We start from the raw sequence: 13,051 nt of genomic DNA, 5'->3' as shown, positions 1-13,051 counted from the left end.
TGCTTCCATTCTGATTCAGTAGATCCAAAAGCACGTTTATTTTTTTTTTTAATAATTTTTTTCTTTCTCTTTTTTTTGGAGGAAGATTAGCCCTGAGCTAACTGCTGCCAATCCTCCTCCTTTTGCTGAAGAAGACCAGCCCCGAGCCAACATCTGTGCCCATCTTCCTCCACCTTATATGTGGGACGCCCACCACAGCATGGCATGCCAAGTGGTGCCATGTCTGCACCCGGGATCCGAACCAGCGAACTCCATGGAAGCGGACCGTGTGCACTTAACTGCTGCACCACCGGGCCAGCCCCAAAAGCATGTTTCTTAATGTGAATATATTTTGGCTAATCAATTTATTATTTACTTTTAATTTTATTGGATTATTATCAAAGAATGTAGCCTTTTTAGTTTTTAGGCTTGTCATTACTATCCAATAGCTGATCAAGTTTTATAAATTTTCCCTTGACATATATAACAAATGTAGATTAACACTGAATGGATTTAACTTTTTAAATTTATTTAATATATTGGTTTGTTAATTATCTGTTCCAACTTTCTGTAGCTTTTTCCTCTAGTATTCTGTCTGATTCTGAGAAATGTGCATTGAAATGTTCACAATCATATTTTTCATCAACTTCTCCTTTGATTTTTAATAATTTTTGTTTTAATACTCAAATGCTATGTTGTTTGGTGCATACAGGTTCACTAGATTTTAGTATGAGTTTATAGCATCTTTATAAATAAAGATATTTTCACCACATAATTCCTCTTTGACCCTGCTTAGTGCTTTTCCATTAAATTCCACTCCATCTCACATTATTCTTCACAATCCCACTCTTTGTGTTTGTTGTATTTGCTGTCACTACTTTGTCGATTCCTTTTATTTCCCAAAAGATTCAATACCTTGTTGTGTATCCTAGTTGTAAGTCGTCCTAGTTCTCTGTGTGAGCTGCCACCACAACACGGCTGCTGACAGATGGGTGGTGTGGTTCCATGACTGGCAAATAAACCTGGGCTGCAGTGGTCAGAGTGCTGAACCTTAACCATTATGCAATCAGGGTTAGCTCTGTCTTCTCCTTTAATTTCAGCATTTATTTCATTAATATAGGTGTCTCTATTACAAACATCACTTAATTATTTTACCTTTGCTTATTACAAACGAGGTTTTATTCTTTTCAAAGAAAAATTGTGTGCTTACTTGTAGTGCTAGATTGATATACTTGATTTATCCCTTCTATTTTAATTTTTTTCCTCCTTTTTTACTCTTTCTTCTTCTTTTTTTGCACTTTTCCATGTATTAAAGGTTATCCCTTCTCAAAAACCCACAATCAAACATGTTTCTCTATAACAATATGAAAAATAAGATATCTAATATCATCCCCCCTCAAGACATACTATTTTATCTCTGCTTTCCTGACTCTTTCATAAAGTGAGTACATGTGTTTCAAATATTAATTAAATAGAGTTCTAACTACAACTGCCCCTGCAACAGAAATTTATTTATTGACTCAGAGAGAAAAGAAAACAATTCTACTTTTTAAAATATAAAATACAGAGAACAAGGATAATGCAAATCATGCATCTTACTTTAGAATTTTTATTGAGGGAATGGTATGGATTTAAATAAATCTGGATATTCACAATGATGTTATCCTAAGAGTAGTAGCATAAAGATTATAGAGAAAATGAACTAATATGTAAATTAAATGGTTTCAAGATCAGTATGCTATCTTATTCTTTTATCTTCCTTTTATATAGCAAATTTTGATGGGTATTCAAGGAAATTTTAGTTTTTTAAATTAAGGAATAAAATGCTCCACTGATTTCTGATGTAGAAATTATCAGGGTAATCTATCTTTTAATGATTTAATTTTTAGCTTTTTGTGGGATTTTATTAAAATAGGTCAAGAGAATTTTATGATTTATTAAAGTGAGTCTCGTTTGAACTCATAGCACTTTTATTTCTAAGCCTCAACCACTGTGGTTGAAAAATATATAATTAAGTGGAGACAAAGAAATTTTTAAATACTCTATTGAGATTAATATAGCAATGCAAGATGGATAAATACAGAAACGTAAGGAGTTACTGCTTAGTACTATAGCATAGTACTAAATGGTTAGTACTGAATATATTATACCAATTTTTTCTATTTTGTTATATAATTGTACTGTTTAAAGATCTCTACCAACAATAATTTGCATGAGTAAAGCACTGGTAATTAATTTTAAAACAGACACTATGTTGATTTAAACAAATACATGAGGAGTTCATATAATGTGCTAGACTAGATGCCAAAAAGGATATCAGAGAATTTGTGAGAATCGCCACCATGTCAGTAATTGGTGAGAAATCTCGATGTCAATTACTGATGTAAGAGAGTTTATAATCTAATGTGAATTGGGGTGGGCTAATGTGGGAAGGAAGTTGAAGAGAGTGGAGTAAAATGGACAAAACAAGTATAAACATATGTTGAAGTCCCATTAGATATGTATGGCTCATGATGTTAATTATACCAGAAAAAAGAATGCTATGATACTCTGATATTTTAATTGTCTTCAAGCATGACTGTTGTTCGACTTACTTTCACTTGTTGAATAATCCTGTGGGTCAAGTATTCCTGATTCCTGCAGTGATCTAATACAGGAGTCCACCAGCTCAAGACCTGTTGTAAGTTCATCTTCGATATCTTTTTGACCATCTGAAATACAATATTTTAAAGTGATGAACAAACATGTGATAATGTTAATATTAAAGCTTTAGGTTATTATTTAATAATGGAAAGTATCCTAACCAAAGATATCACCTCCACAAAATTCTCATTGGATATCCCATTGCAATCCTTGGTCAACCAGTATGAAAAGTCAAGGCCCACCAACTCCATGTATCCATGAAGAACATAAAAGTTACCAGGAAACTGAGAGAACTTAACTCTCTTGATATCATGAGCTATCACAACAACTTCACTTAATTCTAGTGTCATGGTGTTATCATATTCATTTTTACATCTTTTTCTAAAGTTCACAAGAAGATTAATTAATAGAGATACATGTAGATACAAGTGTAAGTGTTCATCAAGAAGCTGTCCTTTACCTTGTGATTGCCAGTGAAACTGCTCTTCTGTTGAACTGTAAAAAAGAGAATACACAGGTATAACGCATTGGTTAGAAACGAAAGGACCCTAGACTGTAAGACACAAAGGCACATTAGGGCAGTAATAGCGGCTCCACGGCACATCCTTTAACTTCTTACTGGGAAAAGGGATCCCATTTTGATAGAATCTTAACTTTAATCCATTTGGCGTATACCTCTTTTGACTCACAGGTATAGGTATGTTATAAATGGACATGGTTCAGTAATCTTCAGGGAATAGTTCATTTTTTACAAAGCCCAACCTATTATACTCATTCCTCACAATTGCTTCTACATACATGCACTTCTACCCAATTTTAGTAATTTTAAAATACGAGTCTGAATAGTTTCATGTAGACTTTGTAATGGAGTGTAATAAAGAAACAACTTTCTCCTCTTATCATTATAAAGAAGATGAAATAAATCTATACTTTCTTCCAGACATATCACAGGAGCAGTTCCTTTCAGCTGATTATCAGTTTAAACTAATTTAAAAATTTTGATCCTTTATCACCAATTGAATATTTAGTTCCCAAATTCTCACTTTACATATACATCCTATAAAAGGACCCAGGTAGAAAGGTTGTTCACATACATGACACGCCAAAGACATGTGCAGAATGCACCTATGTAGGCAACATAGATTACTTGTGAATGATTTATTAAATATATAAATAAATTTAAGATATCTAAATATGAACAAGTCTTTCATTATATATGCAAACACTTCCTACATAGCCCTTTTTTATATGTCAATAATTGGTGAGAAATCTGGATGTCAATTACTGACAGGTATCATTTTGAGAACGATTTTTTACACTTTTTTCACTAAATCTTTCACTCTGATCAAGCACCTTCTATGAATAGCTCATCAGTTTCACAGCAGCAAGTGGATTTTAGATCTTTAATCTGTACCTTAGAGATGGCTTCTGAATACATTTATGGGGCACATTTCCTTAGTAAGTGGCATTTTATATAGGGGTAGAAAATGCTTTCATATTTCTGTTGTGTTGAATGATGCCCCTCACCCTCCAAAAATACGTCCACATCCAATCCCTAGCAACTGTGAATGGTTACTTATTGGAAAATGGGCTTTTGCACAAGTAATTAAGTTAAAGACCTTCAGATGATATCATCCTAAAATCCAATGATAAGTGTTCATATAAGACATACAAGAGGAGAGAGACACAGAGGAGAAGGTCGTATGAAGATGGAGGTGGAGAGAGGAGTTATGCATCTATCAGCCAAGCAATGCCTGGAGCCATCAGAACCTGGAAGAGGTAAGGAAGGGTCCACCCCTTGAGCCTTCATAGGGAACAGAGCCCTGCTGATACGTAGATTTTGGACTTTTGGCCTCCAAAACTGTGAGAGCATAAAATTCTTTTGTCTTAAGCCACTCAGTTGTAGTAATTTGTTATGGAAGCCCCAGAAAGTGGATACAATATTTTTCCGATACAATAAGAAATTATTCTCATGTTATACCCTCCCGGATTTACCATTTTTATGTTGCTACATTCCTTTTACAAGTACAGCCCTTTACCAAGCACTTACTGTATACCACAGCTCTGCTAATCCATAACAATCACAGATCTCTTTTGGTAGATGGGGAATAACAGGTTTATTGATGTTAACTTGACCACACGAATCTTAAGGACCTCAGCAAGGATTTCAATTAATCTGCCCAACTCCAAAACTCATATTCCTGAGTCATAATCCAACGTTGTGGAGGGAAACACACTTAAGTTACTTCTCGCCTGGAGCAGCAACAGTCAGTCAATGGAAGTCTCTTTGAGGGCTCAAAGTCCCCGAGCTCTCCATTCAGGCACATAGAAGACCACACTTCCCTCCCATGCAAACAGATGGAGTCACGTCAAAGCATGTGAGAGGAAGTGACAAGTGCCACCTCCTGCCCCAAGCATAGAAGGGCAGGCATGAGATCTTCCTGATCTCTCTCTTTCCTAAGTCCCGTGTTGAAATGGGTTCCTGAGTACATGGAGAGAATTCGCCAGCCCAGAGAAGACGCAGCATAAGTGACAAATAGACCACCGCAGTGTTAAAACTCTAAAGTTGGAGGGTTGTTTGTTTCTGTAGAATAAATGTCACACTGAATAATACAGAAATGCGCCATGATTTGAGTTTGCAAGGCATTTCTTGCTTCTCTACCTTCCATGTGCACAGTACAGAGCTGGAAGACAATGTCTTGGGTCATTCCAGCACAAATAAGGTCAGCCACAGCTTTTACCCATCCTTTGAGATTTATCCACTCACCTACAAAAACGGGTGATTACAATAACACTGTTACATAGTATTTATCTTTTGTTCATCTCTTGCAAAAATGTTTCAATTCTATGATGCAACAGAACAAGAAGAAACTTTTTTTTTTAATCACAATTGAAAAAATACCATTGGCAGTGAATATGAAACTATCTTCTCAAGGCAGAGATACCCTTCCTTTTGGGCAAAGAGCATTAATCACTTAAATGGTTTCCTGATTCCTTTAGCACAGTTAAAATGCATTAAAAGCATGACTGATCACAGAAACCAGAAGTCCCAAGAGAAATCTGGTTTGGATTTTCTTTCCTTTAAGTGCACACTTTACTCTCCCTGTTAGAGGAGTCTATGCAAATGCATATTTTACACGCTTGATTCCTTCTCTTAAAAACTGCTCTAAGATGGATGCTTTTCAAAAACGCAAACAAACTATTTATTCATTCGATAAACATGGATAATGCCTATGTCTCAGACACTCTTATTTCAGGTGTTTAGGGATTACTCGTGGTGAACTGTCTCCCAATTATATCGATCAACTTAATATAATATAAAAGTCATTTTTGAAGCAGTTGTAACTTCCAGGCATGTTCAATTTCAGAAAATGAAGATTGCTTTCAATATCAAAATGCTATTTCTTGAAATAGAAATAATGTCTAATGAATTAAATTCAATACAAATATATATGTAATTTAGATCAGTCTATATGTATTTAAACATAACTATGTGTAAGTTCCTGAACCCAATTATTGTGAAAAAAAATTTATAAAAAAGACTATCATAAGTAACATTTAATCTTTAAACAAATACATAAATATGTACATAAATCAGTGATGCTATGAAAGAGTTATAAAAATATATATATTAAAAGCACAAATCCCAGTAGCTAACACTTAGATAGCTCTCACTTCATACCAGACAATATTCTAACTGATTTACAGTTAATCTTCATGACAAAACTTTTGAGACACATAATATTTTCCCATTTTACAAATAATGAAACTGAGATAAAACGATGTTAAGGAACTGGCTGGAGGACCCACAGCCAGCAGCTAGTGGAGCCAAGATTATCACTCTGGGCGTCTGGTTTTAGAGGCTGCATTCTGAACTACCCTATTCACACCTTTGGCTGCACCGAAATTAAAACTCCTATGTGATAAAAAGAAAAATACAAACATAAACACCACAAACCAAGTTGAAAAAACAAGCCACGTCCTAGGAGAAGATATTTGCAACACATATAACTTTCAAAGGATTTGTTTCCAGAACATATAAATAACTCCTACAAATCAATAAGATAGAGATTAAAGGACCAAATAGAAAAGAGGTCAACAAACATATGTAGAGCTGATGCGCAGTAGAAAAATCAAGAATGTAGGGCCACCGAACACATTAAAAGATACTCAACTCTGTTAGGAATTGAAAGAATAAAAATTAAGCACAAGATATCTCCTTATACTCCACAGGCTGTCAAACAATTAAAAAGCCTAACAATACTAAGTGTTGCAGAGGAAATGGGAAATAAGAATTCTCATTCATTGTAGGTGGGAGAGTAAATTAATGAAATAGTTGGGTGAGCTATGAGGCAATACCTGGTAATGTTTTATATGCAAATACCTAATTACCCAGTGATTCTGCTGCAAGGCTGAGCCTCCAGGGGCACCTGTGCACCTGCGCCCAAGAGACTTGGACAAGACTGTTCATGCCTACATGTCGGCAGTGGCAAAACAATGGAAACAACCTAAGTGATCAGCAATAGGGGAATAGACAAACGTAACGATATTATTACATATTATATATGACATACACATGGAATAAAAACTGTTTGGCAGCTAAAATAAATTAGCCAGATACATAATGTGTTAACGTGGGTGGTTCTCAAAAGCAAAACATAGAGTGGAAAATGCAAATTGCACATAAGATTATGTACTACATAATCTCAATTATGTAAATTTTTAAAACATTGACTAGACAATATTGTGTATAAATATATACATAAACACATATATACACACACACAAAAGGTCTTCTTTGGTTTAAACGAGTCTTTAAACTATATATACAGAGAGAGAGAGAAGGAGAGAGAGAGATCATATAAACATATTGATTAAAAAGATACACCTGGGGCCAGCCCGGTGGCATAGTGGTTAAGCTCACACACTCCTCTTTGGTGGTCCAGGGTTTGTGGGTTTGGATCCCAGGTGTGGACCTACACATCGTTCATCAAGCCATGCTGTGGTGGCATCCCACATACAAAAGAGAGGAAGACTGGTACAGATGTTAGCTCAGGGACAATCTTCCTCAAACAAAAAGAGGAAGATTGACAACAGATGTTGGCTCAGGGCCAAACTTCCTCACCAACAAAAAACAACAAATAGTTGCACCTAAATTCATGATGGTGGTGGCCTCTGAGGGAGGACAGAAAGAAATAAGTCTGAGGAGGGCTAAAAAGGGGATTTCACTTTTATGTCTAATGTTTTACTTAATGAAAAGTGAAGGAAAAATGCTAACATTAATTTAAGAATGCCTACCATACTTGTAATAGGAAAAGTCATGATTATTACATTCAAAAAACATGTTTAGTTCAATGCTTAGATAAATCCTTGTGATTCAACTCTATATAATATTCTCATCATTGTCAGAATCACTCATAGCTGAAATTCAAATGATGGAAAACAATCCTGAAATATGTTAACTACAAATAAAAGAGGAAAAGAATGGTTTTCGAGATATAATTACTTTTTTCTCTCCTTTGCATATGAGAAAAATGACAGTATCACTTTTACTATGTTTCAAGTTTGCTATAGTTGGAACATTTCAAGTAAGCAACCAATAACTTTCCAGTTCTGAGGGCATGACGTGGGAGAAAAACGAGTTTAAACCAAAGAATAACCTGTGAGTTCTTCGAGAAATGATTTTCTTCCTCATCATTTCCAGCCTGATAGTCTCCTTACCCACCTCCTGGCCGTTTCTAAAATATATATATATATGAAAGTGCAGAGAGTTTTCTTAACGTCAGGAAAAGACACAAAGCAAACCATTACTACAGCTACTCCGTCTGCTATGAACATCCTCAAATACATCTTCTTATTTTCTTTCCCAACTTTTTTGATGCCCAGAGCATTAACCCCTACACTGTATCATGTGGTGTATTATTGCTCACAATATGGTTCTAAAGGAAATAAAGGTAAGGAACTATGAGTTTTTTGTTAGTTTGCTTTCAAGTTAAGCAATGCACCTAAAACATAAGCCAGAGAAACTATTAGGAAATAAATTGCTTCAGAACTGACATTTGATTCTAGCCCACAGGAGCACAGGGCCTTTTATCTATGACATCCATATGATCCAAAACTGTATTCTGATATAAAGTATTTCTTAGTATATGGCTTTTCATGCAGCCACATCACAAGAGTAGCCATTGGCTGTGAAATATAATGGCCTTGGTCAAAAGTCCCAAAGACTGGAAATGTCATATACTCAGCAAAAATGGTGAGAAGTGTACCCCATGGAGCCTTGTTAGGCCGCTCTTGCCCTTGTACATTAGCGCCCTGTATCCAGTCCTTGTTAATTTGGGTTGGTGAGTAACCCTGCTTCCCCCAGAACTTTCTGTGGAACTGACTTCCCTTCTCTATTGCTTGTGCTCTCCATAAGTATCTGTGATATATTCCCAAATGAATGTCACAAAATCTCCGCTGTGTGATTAGAATGTTCCTTTCTTTCTTAGATCACACATCTTCTTTCTGCTTTAACCATTTTCGTCAAGCATATAACTTTACAGCTGTTATAAAAATGCTTACAGGGCCATAGTGGACAGCTAGAGCACCACACAGCTCCTCAACCAGGAGGCCTTGTGTGTAGCAGCCGAGCGCGTGGCTTCAAAAGCCAGGCTCCCTGAGACTGGACCCCAGCTCCGCCACTTTCAGTCAAGGACACTTTGGGCAAGTTACTCAGACAATCTGGGCCTAAATGGAGACATTTTGAGGGCTAAATAAATTAGTTTATGTCAAGTGATTTTTATATCAGGTGATCAGGGCCTGGCACACCTTGAGCAACTATGGAATTCCTTCTTGTTTCACCACATATTGCTAAAACGGCTTATAGGACTTGTAGGTCATGGCTTACTGTAATCTATTTTATCTCTTGGAGTCCACTGCAGTCCACTGCAGGAGGGTCAAAATGGGCACAGACATGAGAAAACAGGAACAGTGGACATTAAGAAAATCCCCAGGCATGGCGGTGTCTGTGCCTAGGCTGCCAGTCACAACCAGTCCTGCAGAAAATGGGAAAACAAAGCCACCACAAACTCTTGGTGAGTGCTCACCATGGCCCTGGACATGCAGGATAGACACATGCACCGCTAGCTCCCCGTGACTGCGCAGTCTGACAAGAGCACGGGTAAGTAAGGGACAGAACTGGGACAACCGTCAAACGAAGAGGTGTGTGTTCAAGGCACTACTGCACACAGGTCCGTGGGACCTTCAGCACGTCACTTACTCTCTTTTCCCCTCAGTTTCCCCATTTTACAAATGAGCCTGGGACCCTAGAACTTTTCCCATAGGAATCTTGTGAAAGTTAAGTATGCAATGTATATAAAACCCACTGAACAGTGCTGGGAACATAGAAGACATTAAAAAAAAATAAATAAAGTGAGCTCTCCACAGAGTCCTGTGAGAGTACAGCCAACTCATGGAACTGAAAGTTAAGAGGTCAACGACGTGGACTGCAACTTGTTTATGTTTGGGGCCAATTTATCACACAAATACGAAAAAGGTTTTGCAGAATCTAAACCATCTTTCTTTTCCACACTAGACTGGGGAAGGCAAAAAGGCAGTCTGTGATTTCCAAAGGAAGACGATTTGCTTTTAAACCATAAGTCTTCTAATCAGTCCCGCCAGGATGCCTCTCCTGACAACCATCACTGCTCTTGCGAGAGTAAAAACCTCCACTTGCTATTTTCAAAACCTGGGGAGAAAATAAATCAGACCTAAATTGCTATTATTAATTTCTTTTTAGTTTGAGGCAGGGGAAATTCATATTGCTAAGCTAATTTTGTTGGAGTTGGTGACTGACAAATTATCCAGGCAATTGATACCTCAAAGCAGGAATGGGTCCCACACTGCAGCCTGGATGCACAGGGCTCCAGTGTGTATCAGAGTACTACAACACTGTCAGCTTTCTGAGCTGGCCACCCAGAGCTAAACACGGAGAATTCACATGAATTCTGTTTTGTCTTAATTCCTTTAAAACACGTACTCCAGTTTCTAGCAACCACAAAGAATTAGCCGTAGGCTCAGTCATCCTAAATGTATTTTCTACACAAAAGCCCAGCTCTTACCATGGGAAAGACATGCATTCAAGTTTCTCTTCTTCAAATGCTTTTATAGTTTTGGAGTTGATTGTAGTTATATTACAAGAGACATATTATGTATAAAATTCAATATCAGAATAAGGGACAAATGGTGAATTATAAACTAGAAAATTCTCACATTATATCTCCCTTTGTAGTTTTCTGGGAGACTTTCCACGCATGGGATAGGTATTTTTTTAAATGCTTATGCTAGCACTTCAGAACTGTACAGTAGTTGAAGCAAAATTTCTGAATGCCAGCCACATTCTGCAATAAAGTACCACAATATCTTTGTGTGTGGGCATTCCAGAAATTGGAATGTAGTAAATTGCATTGCCGATGACAAGGGATACTGTTAATCAAATTACTCTGAGATCTTATAGTATTTTGAAATGGCTTCCAAACCACCAAAAATTGAATAGTTTTGTGTGCTAAGTGTATACTACTGCATTATACATTGTTGTATTAATAGTGACCTGTGGTGTTCACTGTAACTCATACAGAGAGCTTACTGTATTTTGCAGTTTGATCATTCATAACCGACTTCTTAGGCAGGAGAAGAGCAGTTGTGTTTGCTGACAGAGGTGCTGCCTATATCAAGGTTCTCAGATACTCCAAGTTTCAGTCTTTTTCTCTCAATATCCCAGAATTATCCCTGATGTGAAGATCCAGTCAGTGAAGGGAGCTCCTTAACCTTCGGGAGATCTCTGGGCAAAAGGAGGGGTCAGTTTATGTTTTCCTAGCTTCTTGGGATTTTGTGTGTGTATGTGTGAGTGGGTGAGAAGTGTGTTTATGTGTGTGAGTGTGTTGAATGTGCATACGAGTGTGAGGTGCCCCACTCTTCTGTTGCTCTAACACACACTTATTTTCTCACAGCTTTTCCTTCACCTGCTCTTGCTTCATAAGTCTGCTGTTTTTATAGGTGTCAAGTCGTGAGTATTGAATTTGACTGAAATTGACATGATTTTATTAATATAAGTGAAGCTAACACCTCTTAGATACCTAATGGAAATTTATGCAAATAACCATTGCCTGTTTCACAAGAAACAGAAAACTGGGTCTTCTGTTTTGTGACTTTGAGTACCATCAGATGATCTGTAAAAATAAATTTCAGTGTTAGTACCCTTACAGAGCAGAAATCATGTACTGCACCTGAACAACTCTCATGGTAACATGGATCTTTCCTTCCTTATGAGCAGGAGTGAGTGGTCTTTCAACCATTTGAAGGTTCAGTTCAAATGTTTAATAAGTGCAAAAATGTTCATAGCTGTCTATTCATAATTGCCAAAAAGTAGAAACAAGCAAATGTCCTGCAATAGGTGAATGGTTAAACAAGCTGACGCATCCATGCCAAGGAGACACACAGAGCAACAAAAAAGAACTGATTACTGATATATGCAATAAGCAGCAACTTGGAGGAATCTCAAGGGCATTGTGCTGAGTGTAAAAGATAAATAACATTCTTGAAATAACAAAATTATAGAAGAGGGGAACAGATTCGTGGTTGCCAGGCCTTCGGGATGGGGGATGAGTGTGGGTATGGATATAAAGGGGCAGCATGAGGGTGCCTTCTGGTGATGAATAGTCCTGTGTCTTGATTGTGGTGGTAGTTACATAAAGCTACTTATGCGATAAAATTGTATAGAACTAAACACCCCTCCCCACCCCCCCACACACAAAAATGATACATGTAGGGGCCAGCCCCATGGCCTAGTGGTTAAGTTTGGTATGCTGTGCTTCAGGGGCCTGGGTTCAGTTCCTGGGCGTGGACCTACACCATTCGTCAGAGACCATGCTGTAACAGTGACCCATATACAAAATAGAGGCAGAGTGAGAACCTCAATGTGATAAAGGCCATATATGACAAACCCACAGCCAACATCACACTCAATGGGGAAAAACCGAAAGCCATGCCTCTGAGAACAGGAACAAGACAAGGGTGCCCACTCTCACTACTCTTATTCAACATAGTAGTAGAGGTTTTGGACAGAGCAATTAGGCAAGAAAAGAAATAAAAGGAATCCAAATAGGCAATGAAGAAGTGAAACTCTTGCTGTTTGCAGATGACATGATTTTATATATTGAAAACCCTAACGAATCCATTGGAAAACTATTAGAAATAATCAACAACTACAGCAAAGTTGTAGGGTACAAAGTCAACTTACAAAAATCAGTACCATCTCTATACTCAGATAACGAACTAACAGAACAAGAACTCAAGAATACAATTCCATTTACAATCACAACAAAAAGAATAAAATATCCAGTAATAAATTTAAACAAGGAGTTGAAAGACCTATACAAAGACAACTATA

At 37.1% G+C, this 13,051-nt stretch overlaps 1 protein-coding gene across 4 annotated transcripts in view; it reads right to left on the bottom strand.

Annotated features, from left to right (window-relative positions):
* Positions 1-13,051, bottom strand: part of CTNND2 (catenin delta 2) — an 881,420-nt gene that overhangs the window by 407,908 nt on the left and 460,461 nt on the right. For all 4 annotated transcript variants that reach the window (XM_046672368.1, XM_046672371.1, XM_046672369.1 and 1 more), the window contains exons 4-5: positions 3,083-3,117; positions 2,574-2,690 (exon numbers count right to left, since the gene is read on the bottom strand). In XM_046672368.1, the coding sequence (XP_046528324.1) occupies positions 2,574-2,690; positions 3,083-3,117 (152 nt within the window). The remainder of the gene's footprint in view (positions 1-2,573; positions 2,691-3,082; positions 3,118-13,051) is intronic.

The sequence above is a fragment of the Equus quagga genome, chromosome 9 (assembly GCF_021613505.1).
Source record: "Equus quagga isolate Etosha38 chromosome 9, UCLA_HA_Equagga_1.0, whole genome shotgun sequence".
Taxonomy (NCBI): Eukaryota; Metazoa; Chordata; class Mammalia; order Perissodactyla; family Equidae; genus Equus; species Equus quagga.
This window is presented reverse-complemented; position numbering and strand designations above follow the sequence as displayed.